At 39.9% G+C, this 24,779-nt stretch overlaps 1 protein-coding gene across 1 annotated transcript in view; it reads left to right on the top strand.

Moving 5' to 3' along the window:
• Positions 1 to 24,779, top strand: part of CMC1 (C-X9-C motif containing 1) — an 81,429-nt gene that overhangs the window by 38,409 nt on the left and 18,241 nt on the right. The window contains exon 2 of the mRNA XM_073568542.1: positions 3,637 to 3,729. Within this exon, the coding sequence (XP_073424643.1) occupies positions 3,637 to 3,729 (93 nt within the window). The remainder of the gene's footprint in view (positions 1 to 3,636; positions 3,730 to 24,779) is intronic.

Consider the following 24,779-nt stretch of genomic DNA (forward strand, 5'->3'; position numbering starts at 1 on the left):
CATTTCTGCACTATCAGATTATTGTTTTCCCTCCTGTCTGAATAGGGACTGGTAGGGGAGTGAGGGATAGTCCACTTTGAGTGGGGGCGCCAACTCTCGTTTTTAGGGTGCCAACCTCCACGGCTAGGAAGGTATCAGTGAGCCTTATAGTAGGGCTATGTAGCATCCCAGCCTAGGTCTGGTTAATTTTGGCATTGACCATTTTTTCACTGGGATAGGTGTTTTTTAATGTATTAAATAAATAATTTGTTTTAAGGGATTTATATGTTCGCACTATTTCTGATTCCTATGAGATATATATTTCATACGTTCGACCCCTAATTATAACCAAGGGTAGGCAGACAGGTTGGATGGTTTTCAGGCCCCCCAAATTTGAAAATGTTGCCTCAGAGATCAAGGCTCTGCAAGGGTTGATTTGTGGCATTTTAGAGAGTAGAAGGGTTATTAATGGAGTCAGGAAATGTCAGCAGGGGTTCATCAAGAGGCATGGACACATTCAGGCTGCAGATGGTAACAGATCTAATTCAATTATTAGACCTTTTGTACAGTAATTATGACTACACAAGACAACACTTCTAAAATTAATAAAAATATGAACATAAACAAAATGATACCCCACACACCATCACACTCCCATTATACTTGTTACTCAAAACGAGCATTCGAGTAATGAGCTTCCAAGCATTTTAGTGCTCGTTCATCACTAATAGCTAGCCAGTTTTGCACAAGTCTGTCTCTAAACACTTACCTGAAGTACACAAAGGCTTTCTGTCATTTTAGGTTGTATAACATCGAAAGGGTTAATAAACCTAGGAGAGGGGGGACTGGATTGCCAAACTTTATCACAAGAGGAATTTTGGTTTCTAAAATTGAATATAGAACTGATCTTATGTATTATTATTGGAAATGTGATTATTTGCTTGTTTGTCCTGTGACTTTATGACCCTAAGTGGCCATGCCTCTTTGTTGTAGTATTTAGGCCTCAGTCTATGTTCGGTGTATTGTCAGTAAGGATCTGTATATAATCTGAAACGCGTAGAGAAATAATGTTTTTAAAGGGAAAACAATTTTTCCCGTATCCACAGGACAGGTAAGATCTTTGTGTCCCACCACTGGGACTTGCATCGATCAGCAGAATGATTAACTATTATCTCCAACGGGGAAACTTTTGTCCCCATTATCAAATGGAGCCATAGGTCGGACGTCCAACCACCGCTCCATAACCCTAATGTGGCTATCAAAAAAAGCAGAACACAAAGCTTGGTAGCCTCATAGGCAATAAAAGGACCAGAGATCCAGCATGCGCACAGCCACTAACTTCAAGGATAAAAGTTTCCCATTTGGCCAATCAGTGCTGGTCCCAGAAGTGGGAGACACACTGAGCAACAAGTTATCACCTTAAGTGAATCTCTTATCTTAACCCTTTTCCGACATTGGACGTAAATGTATGCCGATGTCGGACTTCCTCCTTTTGATGTGGGCTCCAGTGGTGAGCCCACATCTTGTCCGGCAAATGTCAGCTGTTTTGAGCAGCTGAGATGTGCGTGGAACAGCCGTGGGATGAATTGCGATCCACCCACGGCTATTAACCCGTTAAGTGCCGCTGTCAAACGCTGACAATGGCATTTAACGTGCTTCTGGCAATCGCGCCGGAAATCCGCCCGTTGGTGTCCCGCGTCACGTGATCATGGGTCACCGATGGGTTGGCATGACAACCAGAGGTGTCCTGGAGTGTACTGGCTTGCTGTGGGGGTCGGTGCTGATCATCGCCTGTATGTAGCAGAGCCGATCGGGTTATGGCAGCTTCTAGTCTCCCATGAAGACTATTGAAGCATGCCAAAAGTAAAAAAAAAAAAAAAAGTTTAAAAACAAATATAAAAAAAAGTAAAAATAAATGTTTAAAATATAAAAGTTTAAATCACGCCCTTTTGCCCCATTAAAAAAAAAATAAATTAATCATACACATATTTGGTATCGCCACATTCAGAATTGCCCGATCTATCAATAAAAAAAAAGGACTAATCTGGTCGCTGTATCGAGAAAAAAAGTCAAAACGCCAGAATTACGTGTTTCTTTGGTCGCCATGACATTGCATTAAAGTGCAATAACTGGTGATCAAAAGAACGTACCTACACCAAGATGGTATAATTAAAAATGTCAGCTCGGCGCGCAAAAATTAAGCCCTCACCCAACCCAAGATCACAAAAAATGGAGTCGATACGGGTATCGGAAAATGGCACAATTTTTTTTTTTTTCTTTTAAACAAAGTTTGGAACTGTTTTTCACCACTTAGATAAAAAAGAACCTAGACATGTTTGGTGTATATGAACTAATAAAGACCTGGAGAATCATAATCAGTTTTAGCATTTAGTGATCATAGTAAAAAAGCAAAAAAAAAACTTCTGGGATTGCACTTTTTATGCAATTTCACCGCACTTGGACTTTTTTTTTTCCCATTTTCTAGTACACGATATTTTAAAACCAATGGTGTTGTTCAAAAGTACAGCTCGTCCCGCAAAAAAACAAGCCCTCAAATGACCATTTTGACCAAAAAAATAGTTATGGCTCTGGGAAGAAGGAGAGCAAAAAATGAAAATGCAAAACCAAAAATACCTCTGGTCGTTAAGGGTTAAAGTGAGTTTTTACTCTATTTATGGATGCTGGATATTCTACTACTATGGACAATCTTAAAATCGGGCGTAATGTCTAGTGACATTATAAAGAGGTGGCCCACTACATTATATAATGCCCCCATCGATTTATACCTTTTAAATAAGGAGTTTTGTGAATCCCTTCTGCTGCTTTATGTGCCTGTGAGCGGCGCTATCACTGCTCGCTCAGTCCGCATCCACATGACCCCCGGCTGCAGCCACCAGTGACATCTGCTGATGTCACTTCAACCTCTGGACTTCCTTGGTTCGCCCAGGCGTGACCAAGTCACACTCACTCCCCGACCCTTCCCCGATTGACTGGGCTGTGGGCGGCGTTTCACCTCATGTCACAGCCCAGTATCCAGCTTTCGCTTGCGGCCAATGAAAGAAGAAAGGTGTAAATCAATCGATGGGCGCACTGTACAATGTAGTGGGCCACCTCTTTAAATGTATAGTGACTTTTAGGGTGGAGGGTCGCTTTAATATTTCTCTTGTTACCTGGGTACCTAAGATTTATTTCTTGAGCTCTGTTAAAAAAAGTGAATCAAAATTAGCAATATGGATTTATTATGAAGCCCATTTTATGGCTGATTTGTACTTTGAATTAGTTTTTGTGTTGCAAGAAGCAAGTCATTTAGCCACTAGATATTTGTAGCATGCACATTTGTATCATTATTCTGTGCTAGCACATTATGAGAATGCAAGTGTCTTAAAGCAAAAATAAAGCCTAACAAATTCAGTCAGTGAAGGAGGTGCAAATTGATTCCTCAATGCCTGAGTAATGAAAAGTCTTATTTCTGGGTTTCCTTTGTTACTTTTCACTGAATTACATACATTAAAGTTAGAAAACTTTTCCTGCAAAGTGAAATTTTCCATGACGCATTGTCTTGCGGTGGACGTATGTTGTCCCAGGTGAATGCACTTTAAAAAAAAAAAAAAAATTTTTTTTTTTTTTTTTTTTTAACAAGGTTTCATTTTCTTGCAGAGGATCATGATCTGCGACATGTTGAGAAAGATGTTCTCATTCCTAAGCTGATGAGAGAGAAGGCCAGGGTGCGATGTGCCGAACAAGTAGAAGGTGAGATTAGCCGTTTTTTGCATAGATAATGTATGTTATTTATTTGCAGGTATTTACAAAGTGGCCTGAAGTTTCTTGGTTTCACATCCAAACCTATGCGTGTTTGGTTACGTTGGGATATTTGATTACCATTCATTCTCCTGTTTGGTGGATGTCCCATAGGCCGGTATACATTTTAGTAGCCAAGTCCAGTACATTTTACTTCACTATACACATACTCCAGATATTGTCAGAAGTAGCTTGGAATTGTGTGTCCTCGCCTGTGGGATTTCATGGTTTTGGGTCCACATGATTATAACCCGAATAGTAATGCCTAGATGCATATAGGAATGACACTATCATAACTTTATTTTCTACACAATACTAAAATGCAAGTCTACCGAAGTACATGTAAAGAAGGGTATTGCAAAGCCGTTTAAACGGATAGTCCTGACATCAAATACTGGTGATCTATCCTTTATAACAGTTCTTCAATTTCAGATCGGTGGTGGTCTTAAACTCTGCACCCCCCACCAATCCACTGTTATTACACTGTGTGCAGAATTATTAGGCAAATGAGTATTTTGATCACATCATCCTTTTTATACATGTTGTCCAACTCCAAGCTGTATAGGCTTGAAAGCTAACTGCCAATTATGTAAATCAGGTGATTTGCATCTCTGTAATGAGGAGGGGTGTGGTCTAATGACATCAACACCCTATATAAGGTGTGCTTAATTATTAGGAAACTTCCTTTCCTTTGGCAAAATGGGTCAGAAGAGAGATTTGACGGACTCTGAAGAGTCAAAAAATTGTGAGATGTCTTGCAGAGGGATGCAGCAGTTTTGAAATTGCCAAACTTTTGAAGCGTGATCACCGAACAATCAAGCGTTTCATGGCAAATATCCAACAGGGTCGCAAAAAGCGTGTTGATAAAAAAAGGTGCAAAATAACTGCCCATGAATTGAGGAAAATCAAGCGTGAAGCTGCCAACATGCCATTTGCCACCAGTTTTGCCATATTTCAGAGCTGCAACGTTACTGGAGTATCAAAAAGCACAAGGTGTGCCATACTCGGGGACATGGCCAAGGTAAAGAAGGCTGAAAAACGACCACCTTTGAACAAGAAACATAAGATAAAACGTCAAGACTGGGCCAAGAAATATCTTAAGACTTTTATTTCTAAGGGTTTATGGACTGATGAAATGAGAGTGACTCTTGATGTGCCTGATGGATGGGCCTGAGGCTGTATCAGTAAAGGGCAGAGAGCACCACTCCGACTCAGATGCCAGCAAGGTGGAGGTGGGGTACTGGTATGGGCTGGTATCATCAAAGATGAACTTGTGGAACCTTTTCGGGTTGAGGATGGAGTGAAGCTCAACTCCCAGACCTACTGCCAGTTTCTGGAATACACCTTCAAGCTGTGGTACAGGAAGAAGTCGGTATCGTTCAAGAAAAACATGATTTTCATGCAGGACAATGCTCCATCACATGCATCCAATTCCACAGCGTGGCTGCCCAGTAAAGGTCTAAAAGAAGAAAAAATAATGACATGGCCCCTTTGTTCACCTGATCTGAACCCCATAGAGAACCGGTGGTCCCTCATAAAATGTGAGATCTACAGGGAGGGAAAACAGTACACCTCCCGGAACAGTGTCTGGGAGGCTGTGGCGGCTGCTGCACGCAATGTCGATCGTAAACATATCAAGCAACTGACAGAATCTATGGATGGAAGGCTTTTGAGTGTCATCGTAAAGAAAGGTGGCTATATTGGTCACTGCTTTTTTTTTTTTTTTTTTTTTTTTGAATGTCAATAATGTTTGTTTCCAAATTTTGTGTTATATTGGTTTACCTGGTGAAAATAAACAAGTGAGATGGGTATATATTTGGTTTTTATTAAGGTGCCTAATAATTCTGCGCAGTAATAGTTACAGTATCTCCACAAACAGATATCCTCCTAAGATAGCCAAATCTAAAAAAAAAAACACTCCAACTTCCAAAAATATTAAGCCTTGATATTTGAGTCTTTTGGGTTGATTGAGAACATAGTTGTTGTTCTATAATAAAAAGAATCCTCTCAAATACAACTTGCCTAATAATTCTGCACGCGATGTAGTTATGCCAGCGGCCACTGCACATTGAACAGAGCTTGAGATTCGGCTCTGTTCAATTTTTACATCCTTCTGCTGCCAGAGCTAATAACAGCTGACCCATGGGGGTGGCGAGTGTCGGACTCCCACCGATCTGACATTGATGGACCTGTTCTAAGGATAGGTCATCAATATTAGGACAACCCCTTTAATGGTATTGGATTTGCATGGAAAAACAAGTGACAGGTTGGCTGTAAATCCAGACAAAAGCTTTACGCTTTATTGGCCATACTTTTTATATCACAACAAGCCTTAAAGGGTTTGGCCACTACTTAGGATAGGTCATCAATATTTGATCAGTGGGGGTGCACAGTAGACATCTGCGCCGATCAGCCATTAGATCTTGGATTCTGTTAGAACACAGAGCGTCTTCAAAACTATAGTGACAATGACCTGGTACTACAGATGCACCCTCCATTCATTTGAATAGGGTCTTAATCTACAGTACACGGCCACTAGAAAATTAAGCTGCTGTGTTCCGGCAGCATCCAAGAACTTCGGGCTGGTGCCGGTATCAGCTGATCAGTGGATGTTGCACCCTCACTGATCAGATATTGATGACCTATCCTGAGGATAGACCATCAATAAAGAAGTACTGGCTAACCTCTTTTAAGATTAAAATGACATGGTATACTTTTGGTAGTATCATTATAGGTTACTTTTCATGCAAGTAAGTAAACTGTTACATGACATACAAATCATAAAATAACTGCTAAAAGTGAATTAATTAGAACAATCTAAAATGCATAAATGGATTATATAAGCAGTTGGTTCACACCATGTAAGTTTTCTTATATCTCTCCTCCTCTGGGCACAAAGTGATATTTAGTAAAAATGATTGGCCACAACATAACTTCAGGCCTCACTTCTGAAAAGCCTGGCCAGTGTCAACCATGGTTTCAGTAACAGGCACTTGTTCAACAATACTTCACCAACAGGGGCCATTGTGTCCCTCAAGGGTTGCACAGGAGTAAGAATTGGACATTTTCCAAGTGACATGTGAAGATCCGAGCCCTTTTACAGAACCACTTTGTGCATTCCATTGGCCTAAGGGCAAATTAAGATGACACTAGAAAGAAATAAGTTGTGGAATAGGTATGGCCTATTAGATGTGGTGTACCCAATGAGAGAAGTGTAAGATACTCTCCGTCTTGGAACCTAATAGGCACATAGGTTAGCTTGTGTCTGAATAAATCAGTTTGTGGAGAACATTTTAGAGGGCCTAAGGCACACTTCTATTATTTTATATGCAGATATGCAGGATTTGGCACTCTGAGGAATCTAACAAAACCCATATACCAAATGAATGTTATACCAAAAAATTTTTCACATAAATGAAAAAATATATAAAAATATTTCTAAAGAATTTTTCACACTAAAAGTTTTTTCTTTTCTGAAAACACTATAAATATAATAAAACTATATATAAAATGTCTTTAAAATGTTATTAAATATACTGAGGTGTAATTTGATACAAAAATATAAAATGTAAAATCCTACAAACGTGCATTGTAGCAAAATTTAAAACTTTTTTTTTTCTTCCTCATTATGACCGTTTCCAAAAACCAAATGGAATATTTCGATATCTCGTTCATACATGTATAAAACTCGTATACACTTTCATACCTGTAGATTTCTTTAATTTGAATATCATATACCCTATATAACATCATTTAATCCATCCGGGTATAATGTACCCAGAGGGAAGATCCAATATGATTCTCTCCGGTTTAGCTTTTGTATCCTATTAGTACAATTCTCAGGTATTAGCTCCAGCAGGGTCACAGAAATATTCAATGTTTTATTATACTTCAAACATAAGTGCCGGGATAAACTTTGTTTTAAAAAAACATTTTTAGTATTGTGTCTGTGGCCATTCATACGGGATTGTAAGGACTGAGTGGTCCGACTCACATATTGCAGGCCACAGGCACAGGTGATAACAAATATCACAAAATCACTATCACGCGTTAATTTTTGCGTGATTGCTATGGTTTCACCCGTACTATACGACATAATGTATTGAGTCATATATGACTGATAATTTTACAGGTACAACATTTTCGGGAACCACATCGATAGATACCCAGTTTGAAAACATCCGTTTTATTTATCCTAATTTTTTCTTTTTTCTTAATACATTCCCGTTCCTCAATTTTGGTCATTCTGAGATTACTATGGGCAATTATACCCTTCACCGTTTGGCCCCTACGAAAGGTAGTATTGGGTCTACCTGGTAAAAGTTTTTTCAAAAATGTATCATTTTTCAACAAGTACCAATATTTATTTAAAATATTTTTTATCTCCGTATTACTACAATTAAAAGCGGTAATAAAATTGTACTGCCACCCATCTTTTTTTCTTTCCTTATTCCTATTTTTGTTTTTATTAATTATCTGCTCAGGTTTTTCTCCTCCTCCTTTAGATCTTCTCTCTTCCACTTCCTCATTTTTATTGTTCTCTCTAGATAAACACTCCTGCTGAGTTCTTTCTAGATTTGTTCTGTATGCTGCCATGATTAATCGTTTTGGATATTTCTTATCCGTAAACCTATCAATGAGAATTTTCGATTGTTCCACATAATCTTAATTATTTGTATTGTTTCTCCTAATTCGACGGAATTGGCTGTAAGGAATGTTTTGCTTCAATTTTTGATGGTGTGCACTTCGATAATCAAGGAAACCATTGGTGTCAGTTTTCTTGAAATATGTTTTAGTGTTAATTTTTTTATTTTTATGGGATATTTCTAGATCAAGAAAATTTATTTTTTCCTTATTAACCTCTGCAGAAAAAGTAATACTCCAGTCATTCCTGTTTAATGCCACAATGAATTCTTGAGCTTCAACTTCAGTGCCTTTCCAAAATACAATTAAATCGTCAATAAAACGACAATAATATAGTATGTTGTTACAGTAGGGTTGCTGACACAGGGGCGATGAGGACTCGAAGCACCCCATGAAAAGATTTGCGAAACTTGGGGCTACCCGAGTCCCCATTGCGGTGCCAAGCCGCTATATATACAATTGCCCCTGGAAAGTAAAGAGGTTATGTTCTAATATGAATTTTAAACCCCTTATTAAAAACTGTCTCTGTTGTTCTGGCATATCTACTATCCCATTCAAGTAATGTGAAACTGAATTAATTCCCAGTATATGATCATTATTGGAGTAAAGAGCATGTATATCTAAAGTTATAAACATGTACTTTTTTTCCCAAACAAAATTTTTAGTCTTATATTAATTGACTGGAGTCTAGGAGAAAAGAAGGTAATTTTCTGACTAGATCTTGTAAGTACAAGTCGATATAATGCGACAGCTGGCTGGTTAATGATCCGATACCCGAAATTATCAGTCATATGACTCAATAGATTATGTTGTATAGTACGGGTGAAACCATAGCAATCACGCAAAAATTAACGTGTGATATATTTTATCACCTGTGCCTGTGGCCTGCAATATGTGAGTCGGACCACTCAGTCCTAACGATCCGTATGAATGGCCACAGACATAATACTTAAAAATGGTTTTTTAAAACATAGTTTATCCCGGCACTTATGTTCCAAGCATAATAAAACATTCAATATTTCCGTGACCCCGCTGGAGAAAATTGTACTAATAGGATACAAAAGCCAAACCGGAAAGAATCATATTCGATCTTCCCTCTGGGTACATTATACCCGGATGGATTAAATGATGTTATAGAGGGTATATGATATACAAATTAAATAAATCGACAGGTATGAAAGTGTATACGAGTTTTATACATGTATGAACGAGATATCGAAATATTCCATTTGGTTTTTGGAAACGGTCATAATATGAGGAAGAAAAAAGTTTTAAATTTTGCCGTAATGTACATGTTTGTAGGATTTTACATTTTATATTTTTGTATCATTTCACACCTCTGTATGTTTAATAACATTTTAAAGAAATTTCATATATAGTTTTATTACATTTATAGTGTTTTCAGAAAAGAAAAAACTTTTAGGCTATGTGCCCACGTTGCGTGTTAAAACACACACTGAAAACCGGACTCCTTCCCAGAAATTGCGCGTTTTTTTTCCGCGCGATTTTACCGCGGTTCTGTTCGCGATTTTGCCGCGATTTTCTCAAGCACTTTCCAAGCGATTTGAAGCATCGCTTGGAAAGTGATTGACAGGTTGGTCACACTCGTCAAACATAGTGTTTGACAAGTGTGACCAGCTTTTTACTATTGAGGCCGCCAACATTCAGTTGGTATATTCGTTTTGTTAGATTCTGCAGAGTGCAAAATCCTGCATATCTGAGTATCTGGGTGTGTCTGAAAAACAGACCTTTCAGCCCCCACCCAAAACCACATGCAGGGAGATCTGCTAAAAAATGTGTTCAGACAGATCCGTTTATATGCTTGACAGTATACCTGAGGAAGACTCTAAAGAGGCCTTTACACATAGCGATATCGCTAGCGACATCGCTAAAGCGTCACCGATTTTGTGACGCAGCAGCGATATCGCTATGTGTGATACTTACCTCCGACTGGCTCCCCCGCTGTCTGTCGCTGATTGCGCGAGATCGTCCAGTTCCATTTCTCGTCGGGCGCTTCCTGCTGGCGCCAACGAGCGATGCGTGGACGCGGGCGGGAGGACGTCAGGATCGCCGCGTCTGAAAGGTAACGACCACTGCTGCGTCGCTACATCGCTGTGAGATCTGCCTGTGTGACAGCTCACTAGAGACCATTTAGCGATGCACCACCGATCCTGACCGGGTCGTATTGTTGTCAGGATCGCTGGTGCATCGCTGGCCTTTAGAAGTCGAAACCGGTTATATTGTAGTTTGAATTAAAAATAAAAATCATCCTTGAATCTGAATATCAAGTTCCATCATCATCCTTCAGGAGCGCACATTGCTGGGAAAAACATTCACCAAGTGTTATAGCCTATGAAAGCACTGTCCAGTGCTCTCACTAGTTCCCAGATCTTTGCAGCAAACTGAATGGAAAGAGGAATGGAGTGATACAGGGATTGAATCTGCATGCAGTATCTCAAGACACAACAAATAAGTGAGTGTATTCACACTGAGTATATACCTTTGTAAACTAATTACTACACTTAAGGCCCTTTTACATTTAGCGATGCACCAGCGATCCGACGAGCGATCCGACCCGGTCAGGATCGCTGGTGCATCGCTAAATGATCGCTAGTGAGCTTTCATACAGAAAGATCTCACAGCGATGCAGCAGCGACGCAGCGCACGATACTTACCTTTCACACACAGCGATCCTGGCGTCCTCCCGCCCGCCTCCACGTGTCGCTGGACGTCACAGCAGGAAGTCTCAGCAGGAAGCGCCCGACGAGAAATGGAGCCGGACATTCTCGCGCGATCAGCGATAACCAGCGGGGGAGCCGGTCGCTGGTAAGTATCACACATAGCGATATCGCTAGCAATATCGCTATAACGTCACAAAACCAGTGACGTTTTAGCGATATTGCTAGCGATATTGCTTAGTGTAAAACCCCCTTTAGAAGCTTGCGCTTCTCATTTTTCTCCCTATAATCCCCACTTGTTTCAAAATCTTTAGATTACCAAAGGATTTTGGGTCTTAATGTAGTGCCCAGTTTTAGGGTACCGTTACACTTAGCGATGCACCAGCGATCCCGACAACGATACGGATCGCTGGTGCATCGCTAAGTGGTCGCTAGTGAGCTGCCACACAGGCAGATCTCACCAGCGACATCGCTGGGGTCGGGGGTCGCTACTTACCTGTCAGACGCGGCGATCCTGACGTCCTCCCGCCCTTCGTCCACGCGTCGCTCGTCGGCGCCACAGGAACCCAGCAGGAAGCAGACGACGAGAAATGGTCCAGGACATTCTCGCGTGACCAGCGATGAGCAGCGGGGGAGCCGGTCGGAGGTAAGTATCAGACATAGCGATATCGCTAGCAATATCGCTGCTACGTCACAAAATCGGTGACGTTACAGCGATATTGCTATGTGTAACAGGGGCTTTATAAAGCAGAAATGGATGTAAACAAAGAGATGGAGAGTTCTGAAGTCTCTAACCATGAGTCCGACTCTAAATCCCATTGAACACCTGTGGAGAGATCTTAATATTTCTGTTGGGAAAAGGCACCCTTCAAATATGAGACACCTGGAACAGTTAGCAAAAGAGAGTGGTAGAATATTTCAGTTGAGAGGTGTAAGAAGCCTGTTGATGGTTATAGGAAGCAATTCATCGCTGCTATTAATTCCAATGGGTGTGCAAACAAATATTAAGTTATGAGGGTGCCAACAATTTTATCCGGTTCACTTTTGGGATTTTGTGTGAAATTGTGTCCATTTTTCCATTTTTTTCTGTTTTTTTTTTTTTCATTTTGTCCCTATACACACACAAAGGGAATAAACATATGTAAAACAAATCATTTGTAATTGCAATCATTTTCTAAGAAAAATACTTCATTTTCTGGAACAATTTCGAGGGTGCCAGCACTCGTCCTGCAAAAAAAAAATCATCACCTGACTGTGTCAACAGAAAAATGAAAAAGTTATGGCTCTTGGAAGAAGATGAAATACGGTGGGGAAAATAAGTATTTGATACACTGCCGATTTTGCAAGTTTCCCCACCTACAAAGAATGGAGAGGTCTGTAATTTTTATTGTAGGTACACTTCAACTGCGAGAGACAGAATCTAAAAATAAAGAAACAGCAAATCACATTGTATGATTTTTAAATAATTAAATTGCATTTTATTGCATGAAATAAGTATTTGATCAACCAGCAAGAATTGTGGCTCTCACAGACCTGTTTGTTTTTCTTTTAAGAAGCCCTCCTACTCTGCACTCCTTACCTGTATTAATTGCACCCTTTTGAACTCGTTACTTGTATAAAAGACTCCTGTCCACACATTCAAGCAATCACATTCCAACATCTCCACCATGGCCAAGACCAAAGCGCTGTCTAAGGACAAAATTGTAGGCCTGCACAAGGCTGGTATGGGATACAGAACAGTAGACAAGCAGCTTGGGGAGAAGGCAACAACTACTGGCACAATTACTAGAAAATGGAAGAAATACAAGATGACTGTGAATCTTCCTTGGTCTGGGGCTCCATGCAAGATTTAGCCTCGTGGGGTAAGGATGATTCTGAGAAAGATCAGGGTTAAGCCCAGGACTACATGGGAGGACTTGGTCAATGACCTGAAGAATGCTGGGATCAAAGCTTCTAACATTACCGTTAGTAACACACAGGGCTGTGGAGTTGGTAAGCCAAACCTGCGACTCCGACTCCTCAATTTCCCTTACACCGACTCCGACTCCACGACTCCGACTCCCACATATATTGCTTATATTTAAGTGAAAAATTTATTGTAGTACAATGTGAACCTCAGACATTTGATCATTTCTATGATCCAATAATCAAGATATTTAGGTAGAACATATCTATTTATTGGAATACAACTTTAGAACACAAAAACTGTAATATATTGTAAATATGTAATACACTGTATAATATCGATTACATATATACAGTGCAGACCAAAAGTTTGGACACCCCTCATTCAAAAAGTTTTCTTTATTTTCATGACTATGAAAATTGTAGATTCACTCTGAAGGCATCAAAACTATGAATTAACACATGTGGAATTATATAATTAACAAAAAAGTGTGAAACAACTGAAAACATGTCTTATATTCTAGTTTCTTCAAAGTAGCCACCGTTTGCTTTGATTACTGCTTTGCACACTCTAGGCATTCTCTTGATGAGCTTCAAGAGGTGGTCACCGGAAATGGTCTTCCAACAGTCTTGAAGGAGTTTCCAGAGATGCTTAGCACTTGTTGGCCCTTTTGCCTTCACTCTGCAGTCCAGCTCACCCCAAACCATCTCGATTGGGTTCAGGTCTGGTGATTGTGGAGGCCAGGTCATCTGGTGTAGCACCCCATCATCTCCTTCTTGGTCAAATAGCCCTTACACAGCCTGGAGGTGTGTTTGGGGTCATTGTTCGGTTGAAAAATAAATGATGGTCCAACTAAACACAAACCGAATGGAATAGCATGCCGCTGCAAGATGCTGTGGTAGCCATGCTGGTTCAGTATGCCTTCAATTTTGAATAAATCCCCAACAGTGTCACCAGCAAAGCACCCCCACACTATCACACCTCCTCCTCCATGCTTCACGGTGGGAACCAGGCATGTAGAGTCCATCCGTTCACCTTTTCTGCGTCGCACAAAGACATGGTGGTTGGAACCAAAGATCTCAAATTTGGACTCATCAGACCAAAGCACAGATTTCCACTGGTCTAATGTCCATTCCTTGTGTTCTTTAGCCCAAACAAGTCTCTTCTGCTTGTTGCCTGTCCTTAGCAGTGGTTTCCTAGCAGCTATTTTACCATGAAGGCCTGCTGCACAAAGTCTCTTCTTAACAGTTGTTGTAGAGATGTGTCTGCTGCTAGAACTCTGTGTGGCATTGTCCTGGTCTCTAATCTGAGCTGCTGTTAACCTGCGATTTCTGAGGCTGGTGACTAGGATGAACTTATCCTCCGCAGCAGAGGTGACTCTTGGTCTTCCTTTACTGGGGCGGTCCTCATGAGAGCCAGTTTCTTTGTGGCGCTTGATGGTTTTTGCCACTGCACTTGGGGACACTTTCAAAGTTTTCCCAATTTTTCGAACTGACTGACCTTCATTTCTTAAAGTAATGATGGCCACTCGTTGTTCTTTACTTAGCTGCTTTTTTTTCTTGCCATAATACAAATTCTAACAGTCTATTCAGTAGGACTATCACCTGTGTATCCACCAGACTTTCAGCACAACACAACTGATGGTCCCAACCCCATTTATAAGGCAAAAAATCCCACTTATTAAACCTGACAGGGCACACCTGTGAAGTGAAAACCATTTCCGGTGACTACCTCTTGAAGCTTATCAAGAGAATGCCAAGAGTGTGTAAAGCAGTAATCAAAGCAAAAGGTGGCTACTTTGAAGAACCTAGAATATAAGACATATATTTTCAGTTGTTTCACACTTTTTTGCTAATTATATAATTCCACATGTGTTAATTCACAGTCTTGATGCCTTCAGAGTGAATCTACAATTTTCATAGTCATGAAAATAAAGAAAACTCTTTGAATGAGAAGGTGTGTCCAAACTTTTGGGCTGTACTGTGTATGTATGTATGTGTGTGTGTATGTGTGTATATATATATATATATATATAATATGTGTGTGTGTATGTATATATATATATATATATATATATATATATATATATATATATACACACACTATGACTTATCTCAGCTAAGACAAAGCCTAGATCCTCAGGCTACATTCACACTATGGGCGTAGCCAGGATCAAACCTGGGGGGGCAGAACCTCATGCTGTTCCGCAGAATTTCATACTGCGCACCTCAGCTGCTGCAGAACCTCATACTGCACACCCCTACACTTGAAAATGAAGCCTGCACCTTAAGAAGATGTGGTGATGAATGCAGTCTATTTATTCCAACTATCAATTGATGTTGATGTGTTACTGAAGACGAGCAATGCCTGTCCTGGGCGTCGTTTTGGGCAGCTATGAGGTGTCCCTGACTGGTGCTAAAAAAAGGAGTGTTAGTCTGTGTGCTATCCGGCTTTCATTCTTTTTGGTACAGATATGATATGGATACAGATATGGATAAATGGATATATAGAGCAGATTTCTAATCTGCTTTTGCTATTGAAAACATTATCTATGAGCTCAAAAACCTTTCAGGTGATGCGGTTTTTTCAAAGGCTGATCTGCTTTTGCAACTGAAAAACATATCCTCAAAAAACGCAGGAAAAACGCTGTGTGTGAATGTAGCCTTAGATCAGGAATAGAACAGCCATTTATAGGACATTTCATAACTTTCCCAAATTACTATGAAAAAATATTCAGCACACTCTGCATTGAACTACTGTACCCAATTTATTATATATTTTAGGAGTCGGAGTCGGTCCATTTTATACCGACTCCGACTCCACGACTCTGACTCCACAGACCTGGTAACACACTACGCTGTCATGGATTCAAAACCTGCAGGGCACACAAGGTCCCCGTGCTCACGTCAGCACATGTCCAGGCCCGTTTGAAGTTCGCCAATGACCATCTGGATAATCCAGAGGAGGCATGGGAGGAGGTCAGATGAGACCAAAATAAAACTTTATGGTATATACTCCAGTCGTTATTTTTTCAGGAAGTACAATCCCACCCAATAACACCGTCCCAACGATAAAGCATGTTGGGGGAAACCTCATACTTTGGAGGTACTACTTTGCAAAGGGTACTGGACGCCTGCACAGTATTGAAGGAAGGATTGATGTGGTCGTGTATTGTGAGATTTTGTCCAACAACCTCCTTCCTTCAGTAAGAGCATTGAAAATAGGTCGTGGCTGGGTCTTCCAGCAGGACAATGACCCGAAACACACAGGCTGGGCATTTATGAGTGGCTCCGTAAGAAGCATTTCAAGGTCTTGGCATGGCCTAGCCAGTCTCCAGATCTGAACCCAATAGAAAATCTTTGGAGGAAGCCGAAACTTAATGTTGTCCAACGACATCCTTGAAACCTAGAAGATCTGTATGGATGAGTGGGCCAAAATCCCTGCTGCAGTGTGTGCAAACTAGGCCAAAAACTACAAGAGACGTCTGACCTTTGTAACTGCAAAGGATTCTGTACCAAATATTTAGTTCTGTTTTTCTATTGTATCAAATACTTATTTCATGCAATAAAGTGCAAAGTATTTAAGTAAAAATTATGCAATGTGATTTCTGGATTTTATTTTTTTTTAAAGATTGTCTCTCACAGTTAAATTGTATCTATGATAAAAATTACAGACCTCTCCATTCTTTGTAGGTGGGAAAAGATTAATATATGCAGTTTTTTATTGTGAAATCTGCGGACACATCTGCTTTAATTGCGTCAAACAGTTGTCAACCTCTCATAATCCCCCTACTTAAAAATCGCACAAATTTATAGCTACACAATTGCTAAAACTGACAAAGCAATTGATTAATTTAGAGTTTTTGAGCCTAAAATGGCCTTAAAAATTCGCCGTTATTTCATGTACAAGGCACTGAATGTTCATGGGAATATAAGCAGCGTCCGGTATATAAATGTGGCTTTTATATAGATTCCAGCATCTTTTTGATATCTGCTCACATTTCCAGATATTTTGTCGAATTCTTCCATTGAAAGACACAGACAAAGACAACAAAAGCCATTTCTAAATGTGCATATATATCTGCACAGAGGAGGCTGGTTCAATCCAAAGCTTTCAGGACAGCATGCAAAATATAATTTGGGAGTGAACTTTTATTCCATTTTATTTTCAATGTCATCTCAACCCAGCTTATCAGAAGATTAAGTGCGCGCGCTAGCACCACCATTACTATGTACAGTGTTTTTTTAAGGGGAAGGAGCAGCTTTTTACGAGGACAAAGAGACATGAAATCACTTTCAATGAAAGAAACGGGCCTCATTAAACCACCAACAGCAGTTATTGACAGCTACACTTCCTATTAACAAGGAGCATTTAACTAAGAGTTTGGCTGTTGGATCTTTGGAGTTGATCTAATTTGCTAGCATTAATTAGTTTCTTTTCAGCCCGGACACTTGGTGCTCACAGCTATAGATTCGTTGGACTAATTAGGATACAGAATTGAACAGAATGTGGTAAAGCCTTAACCTTCCACCATAACCAGCTGGGGCTATCATAAAGACCAGAAAGCCCAAATGTTCCCTATTCAGGTAAAAGTACCCTAATGAATATCAATTTCAGCAGGCTGACTGGCTTTCTTTTTTTCCAGCCATGCTATTAGAAAAATAATATATTGCATTCTGAATCCATGTGCCGTGCATTATTTTTTTTTTATATACTATTGTAATAAGGACATATTTGCCATAATCATTAGCAGTATGTATGTAGCATGAAAGTATAACGAGAGACATTTTGTTCCATTGCATTTTTCAAATAAAAACTGAATTTTGCAAGAATACTCTTCTTATCGTGCATAGTTAATTGGTTTATTGTTGCCATAGCCGGTGCCTTAGGGTCCCGTTAACAAGTCATATTGCTAGATCTTCGCTGTGTAGACTATCACATGAATACTCACATAGGGTAATTCCCAGTTTTGTTGAGTAGGTGTCATTTCAATAAATCTTGTGGTTTGTTTCACACGCCATTCATTGGTAGGCTTGGCATTCACAAGTAGCACACTTCACTGGATAATCTCCCACAGTGCTCATATTGTATGGGGGTTTTCTGCTTGGCCGAAAAATGCTCTCAAGTGCTCAGAAAAAGGAAAATGGACTGCGACTTTCATGTCCACAAATAGAGCTGAAAAACCGGCTTACATCAACCTCGCCAAAACAGTAGTGGCTAACGTAACATTGCCCCGTGCCTCCTGAAATGGTGGGTAGTTCTTAAATTTCTGTGGTGATTTTAGAGGACAAATACCAAACTTTCTTTTTTCCCAGCCCTACTACATTTTCTGTCCCTTCAATATTTGCTTTCAGTGAAACGTATTATTAATTCGAGGGTGGACAAGGGTGCTGAGCCCTGAAGGGGGACATTCCCCCCGATATGTACTACACACCAATGCGCTATGTGACTAATATAAAAACAATCCAACTATGCCTGGTGTCCTTTTCACACCCCATGCACATAAGGCTGGTTTTGCATATGGCAAGGTAAGGCATATAGTGGTTAGGTACCATCTATTTTAAAAGGAACACCTTGACGTGGTTGTATGGCTTTTGTGCTCTCTCATCAAAAACGCTGACAAAGTACCTTATGTTTTTAAAGTGAACCTGTGAGCAGGATTGTGCTCAGTAAACTACAGACAGTGTCAGGTCGGCGCCATTATAATGATTAAAATGATACCTTGGTTGATGAAATCCGTCTTGTGGTTTAATAATCTTTATTTTCAGTTTTGAGTTAATGATATTCTCGTGCTTCGGGGCGGCCTGTGGGGGGCTTCATTTGGTGCCTGATTAGGTATTCATGTGTATGGGCTTATGACAAGTCACTGATCCCTCAGTAACCTGCCCCCTATTTTACATACTGATTATTATATGTATTGAAAAAAAATCTCCTTCTGCAGGTCTGCGCTGCAGCATGATCACATGTATAATGTGCATTTACCGTAATTATTTTATTTGCTGGTATAAATAAATTCAGAAAAAAAAAAATTCTGTCTGAAAATGGTGTCGTCCCCAAAAAAGTTATGGCTTTGGGAAGAAGGGGAGCAAAAAACGAAAACATAAAAACTGAAATACATCTGGTCATTAAAGGTTAAAGCATTACTCCTTCTTAAACAGATGCTTCCTATCCATTGGATGCGTGATAATTTTTTTCGATCTTGCCATTGGAACTTGTGTACTTCATTCTCCCTTGGTTCCGCACTATTCAACTCTATGACAGTGAAGGTAACTGAGCTTTGTGCTGCTCTTGGCTGTCCTCTAGGAATGGCAGAGCACATACACGACCCTCTTCTCCACTGGCATTATGATTCTGGTTTATTATGAACCCGGAGCATAATATAGATGCCACTGTACCGACAAGGCCTACTGTTAGCGTCTCAAATACTGCAACCGCTTAATAAAGGTTGCCACCTCTGAGTGCTTAAAATGCCATCCATCCTGAGAACATGCCAGAAATATGGCACATGTTCATGAACTCCATTTCTACTCCAAACAGCTGTCTCTAACGGTTGTAGGCAATCTTCCTGTTACTATTGTATATTGGGAGTTTTAGTACGGCGCGGAAATGGTACGGTCATTGTGCTGCTATCCTCTTCGGCAGGGCAAGCGTTAAACAAAATATAACGGGACTCCCCTTTCTGTGAATCTAATTAGCTTGTTTCATCTACCACTATTTAAATTAATCTCCTTTTCCTATATGCCTTTGCTCAAATTAGAATAATTCTTTTTAATCAGTCGTGCAGTGTAGAATATAAAAAATGAGAAGCGTCCCCCCCCTTTGTATCGTACAGAAGAGGCAGCGGCAGATATTTTATTTATAACGGTGATTTAAAAGTAAAATCAGAAATATTGATTTCTACTTGACTGGAGAGATGATTTAGTTTGAATATCAGTCTCATCCTAATCAGGTGAGAATTAATTGAGTCAGAGGTTTTAGATATTCAGTGATGTTAACTGAACCGTGATCAATCTAGGCCGGGCTGCTTTACGCAATGTAGTGACAATACCAAGCAGCTTATGCGCCCCGTGCTCGCTGAACAATGCACGGCAATCTACTTCTCATGCTCATCCTCTCAACTTCCTGGCTCATTACATGCACCCGCTAAAGATTCTCTGAGCACTTTCACATTGTAGGCAGCCAGATAACAAACTAATCAACCTTGATCTGGCACTGAATTAAAGACATGCTAGCTTTATCCTGAAATCGCTTTTTGGAAGGCGCTCTTGCCTCCTGTACAAGTCTCACGCAATGTACGGCACATGTAGAAAAGTGTCATCTGAGCGAACTCTTAAGTAACGACAGGATATTAGAATTGTCAGCAACAAATTTGTTAATTTCGTAAAAAAAAAAAAAAAAAAAAAAAAAAATGACTTTTCGAATGTAAAGTTGTCCAATTTAGCAAATTTTAGGTCATGTAGGAGGACAAGTTTATGGTAATAGGAGTACACAGCAGGTGAGGTTAGGCACATATACAGTACAATATAAATGAATATGTACGTCTATGCTTCTCTGCAAGCCATGAACGGGAAAGCTAAATTTATAGCATTCACAACAGAGGAAAAACGATTAAGGATCCTTTTGGGACCATAATTTGGGGAATAATTGATTGCTTTGGAACCTAAACCTGACATAAATGAGCATAAACCAAGACCAAACTAAGAATTGCTGCACTTGCCACAATTCCTCTCTATTAAATTCATAAGAGTAAGGCTATATTCACACTGGCGTTTTATTTTGCTTTTTTTTTGCAGCCAAAACCTGCTCTCTTGGCAGTAAAAACGCTGCATTAAAAACACCCATTTTTCAGCATTTTCACAGCGTTATTTTGCAGCGTTTGTTCGATGCATATTACATGTGCGCTTTGTCTATAGTAAATGTTTAATACATTTACGGTAGTTTTATTCACCAAAAATCCATCAAAAATTGCCATTTCACTTTCTCATTGCTTTGAGTGAGAAAACTGCAACAAAAACTAAAAGAATTGACATGAGGCAGATTTCAGTAGCTCTGCAGTTCTCAAATTGTCAGAAAATAAAACAAGCGTGTGCATGAGATTTCTGAAATTTCAACTTGTACTGGTAATGTAAAAAGCAGATTTTAATTTGCATTACTATGATCAATGATCGCTGATTGTATGGGACGTGCAGCAGAATGTCTGTCTCTTTCTTCCTCCTCACACCTCCATAGAGCTTTAGGAGCACCGAATTCCAGCTCCTCTCTCGGTAATCGGAAGATCTCTCTTGGTTGAACACTGAAGATTTTACCAGTGAATTGAGAGTGAAAGATCAATAAAGGAGGAGAATGAAGAAACTGTCACAAGCAATTGAGCAAAATTTTTAGGGCCTTTTTGCTCTGACCATTTCACCCATCTATAACTCCTAGTCTACAGGAGTTGAGTGATTTGCAGGACCCTGGTGCAGAAGCCCTATCGGTACTCCATAGCTATCGGGCAAGGGCTCTGTCTGCATCCTCGGCACCACTTGAGATTGGTAGGCCCGGTGCCACGGTTATGTCATACTAGACCTAATAATTGGTTGAGAAGCCCAGAAAGCCGGCAGGTAAAAGGAGGTTCGTAGGTCTCAGGTCCATTAGCCACGAAGTACCAGCATGTCCACCGGACCGGGGTCTGCCAGAACTTTTTGCTAAATGTAGTAGTTTACATATGTCTCTGTGAGTGACCATTATTGTACACCAGCTATAACTCCTGGGGTCATGTAGCAGCTACGAAATGGCAATAGCGGACAGCTTGTGCCGATACGGTTTAGTCTGGACAGTTGTGTGCTTTATTCGCTGCATGTGTTTTCTATGGAATCATCAAGGATATTAGGAATTGTAATATTTGCAGTGTCGGTGTTTGCCGTCGAAGATATTTTACTTTCTGGTAAGTAGTGTGTAGTAACAACGTATCCTTCTACACTGAACAACGTGCTCAGTGGCGTTCTCCTCCTCGGCTGCTCTTTGTTTTAACGCCTGCAAATCAGATCAATGCAAGGTGTTGAGGATCCAGAAAATAAATAAATAAAAGTAGCCCTCCCTATTCATGGCAAACACTTTCATTTATTTGAAGAGTGTGATCACAATATCTTAAGTGTTGTGATAATATACATGGTGAGATGACACCTCAGTAGGGCCAGCTACTAAGTAGAAAAATTGTAAAGAATTTCAAGCTGCAGCCAGGGTGAAGCCAGCAAAGTTCTGCCGATGCCTAGAGTTATGTTTTTAACAAGTGTGAGCCTTGTTGATATAGCTCTGTGGTCACTGAATTCATTGCAGGGGAACATAGAATACCAAAAGCTCTAATTTTAATATCTCTTTGCATAAATAATCAGTCAAATTACATACTGTCACTGCCAAGAAACATTTACTTTTTTCTTTTCTACCTTACATGAGTATGCAGTTCTTATTATTATAAATGGGGTTGTACAAGGAATATAAATTATTGTTGAAATTGGCCAGGAAGCCTAAACATAATAAAAAAAACGAATGCTGTCTATCCCTTGCAGGTCTTGGTCCATCTTCTAACTAGTCCCTACTAGTCTGTGTGATAGGAGCACATAACTCCTGTCTGAGTGTGCAAAGAGATTGGAGTACGGATGCAATAGAAAACCAATCCTATGTTTGTGTCTTGTTAGGCATTTCTCAGGAAGTTTTTAAGTGCTTGGTGGGTGTCTGATGACTCTCTGCTCCTAAATAAAGAACATTTACAGATTAACAAACATTTAGTTACTCTTTATGATGAATCCTGGTATTTTAGTTCCTACTACATAGATGAAGTACATATACTGTGCCTTGACTTGCGAAATATTCACCCCATTTTGCATATTTCATGTTTTGCTACCTCATAACTTGGAATCAATTCATGTAAAGAACATGCCTACAACTGAGAACATTTGGTTCTCTTTTTATTATGATGCAAACAAATAGGACAACATAACTGAAAACTTTAAAGTGCATAATTATTCACCCCCCATAGTCAGTACTTTGTAGAGCCTCCTTTTGCAGCAATTACAGCTGCAAGTCATTTTAGATAAGTGCCTATGAGCTTTCCAGTTCTTACCAATGGGATTTTTGCCCATTCATCAAGGCAAAACTGTTCCAGTTCTATCAAGTTAGATGGAACAGCCATCTTCAAGTCTGACCACAGATTCTCAATTGGATTAAGGTTTGGGCTTTGACTAGGCCACTCCAAAACATTTACATGTTTTCCCTTAAACCACTTGAATGTTGCTTTAGCAGTATACTTTGGGTCATTGTCTTGTTGGCAGATGAACCTCCATTCCAGTCTCAAATCCCTGACGGACTGAAACAGGTTTTGCTCACTAATATCCTTGTATTTCACACTATCAATCTGTCCATCGACTAGGACCATTTTTGCTTTCCCTGCTACTGAAAAGCACCCCATCTCTGTGCAGAAAAACATCCCCATGATGCCATCACCATGTTTCAGTGTGGGATGGTGTTCTTGGGGTGATGAGTTGTATTGGTTTGGTGTCGGAAAGTATTTACCTTGGAGGGCATAAAGTTCAATTTTGGGGTCATCTGGCCACAGCATCTTCCTCCATACACTTTAAGAGTATCCCACATGTCCTTTGGCAAACTCAAAACGAGCCTTATAATTTTTGTGTATGTAAAGGCTTTTTCTGCGCCCTCTTCTGTAAAGGCCACCTCTATGTAGTGTATTGCTTATTGTGGTTGTATGGACAGAAACTCCTGTTTCGGCTTGGGAACTCTGCAGTTCTTCGGGATTACATTTAGTCTCTGTGCTGCCTCTCTGGTTAAAGCCCTCCTTGCCCAGGCTGAGAATTTTGGTGGGTGGCCCTCTGTTGGCAGGTTTGTTGTGGTACCATTTTCTTTCCATTCGATTATGGATTTGTTGGTGCTTTGGGGATCAACGGAGATTAGAATATTTTTTTATAGCCCAACCTTAACTTGTACTTCTCAACAATTTTGTCCATGACTGGTTTGGAGATCTTCCTGGTCTTCACGGTGTTTGGTTAGTGGTGTCTCTCACTTAATGGTGTTGCAACCTCTGTGGCCTTTTAGAAAAGGTGTATATACTGACAGACCATGTGATACTTAGATTACACACAGGTGGACATACAATCACAAGGTTAGTGAAAGTAATTGTTTGCACAATTAATTTTTAGGTGCTTTATCTCAAAATGGGTGAATACATACGCAAGTGACAATTTTTAGTTATTTGACCCCATAAATTTAAGCCTACCTTTTACTCCCTTCTCTTCACCAACTTATACTATTTAGCACTGTTGTATTGCACACAAATCAGATTACAAAAATATTAACATACAGGTTATAATGTAACAAAATAGGTAAAAGTAAAAAGCCAAGTGGGGGGGTGAATACTTTCCCAAGCCACAGTAGTTATGGCTTTTATTCAGATCTGTTCTTTCTGGTGTTTGGTTTTGATCTGAATGCCATTGAGTGTGGAAGGATTTCTGGTTGCAGACGGTTTTTAGTGTTTTCCAAAAATTGATAATATACAGACTTTTTTTTACGGAAAATCAAATAAAACACTGGTGATTGGCTAGAATAGAAGTGAAAGTAATGCACATGCCTGGATTCACGGATCCTAAATATGCAGAAGATCGAATGTAACAGCAGCAAAAAAACACCATGTTTCAACAGATTTACGCTGCATATTAAAGAAATCTCATTTACGCGCTGCAGAGAACTTCTGCAGCATTTCCACAGTGGAATCTGCACCATTTGCA

Source organism: Dendrobates tinctorius, unplaced genomic scaffold (assembly GCF_039654945.1).
Source record: "Dendrobates tinctorius isolate UK_male_01 unplaced genomic scaffold, ASM3965494v1 ptg000005l, whole genome shotgun sequence".
In the NCBI taxonomy this organism is placed as follows: Eukaryota; Metazoa; Chordata; class Amphibia; order Anura; family Dendrobatidae; genus Dendrobates; species Dendrobates tinctorius.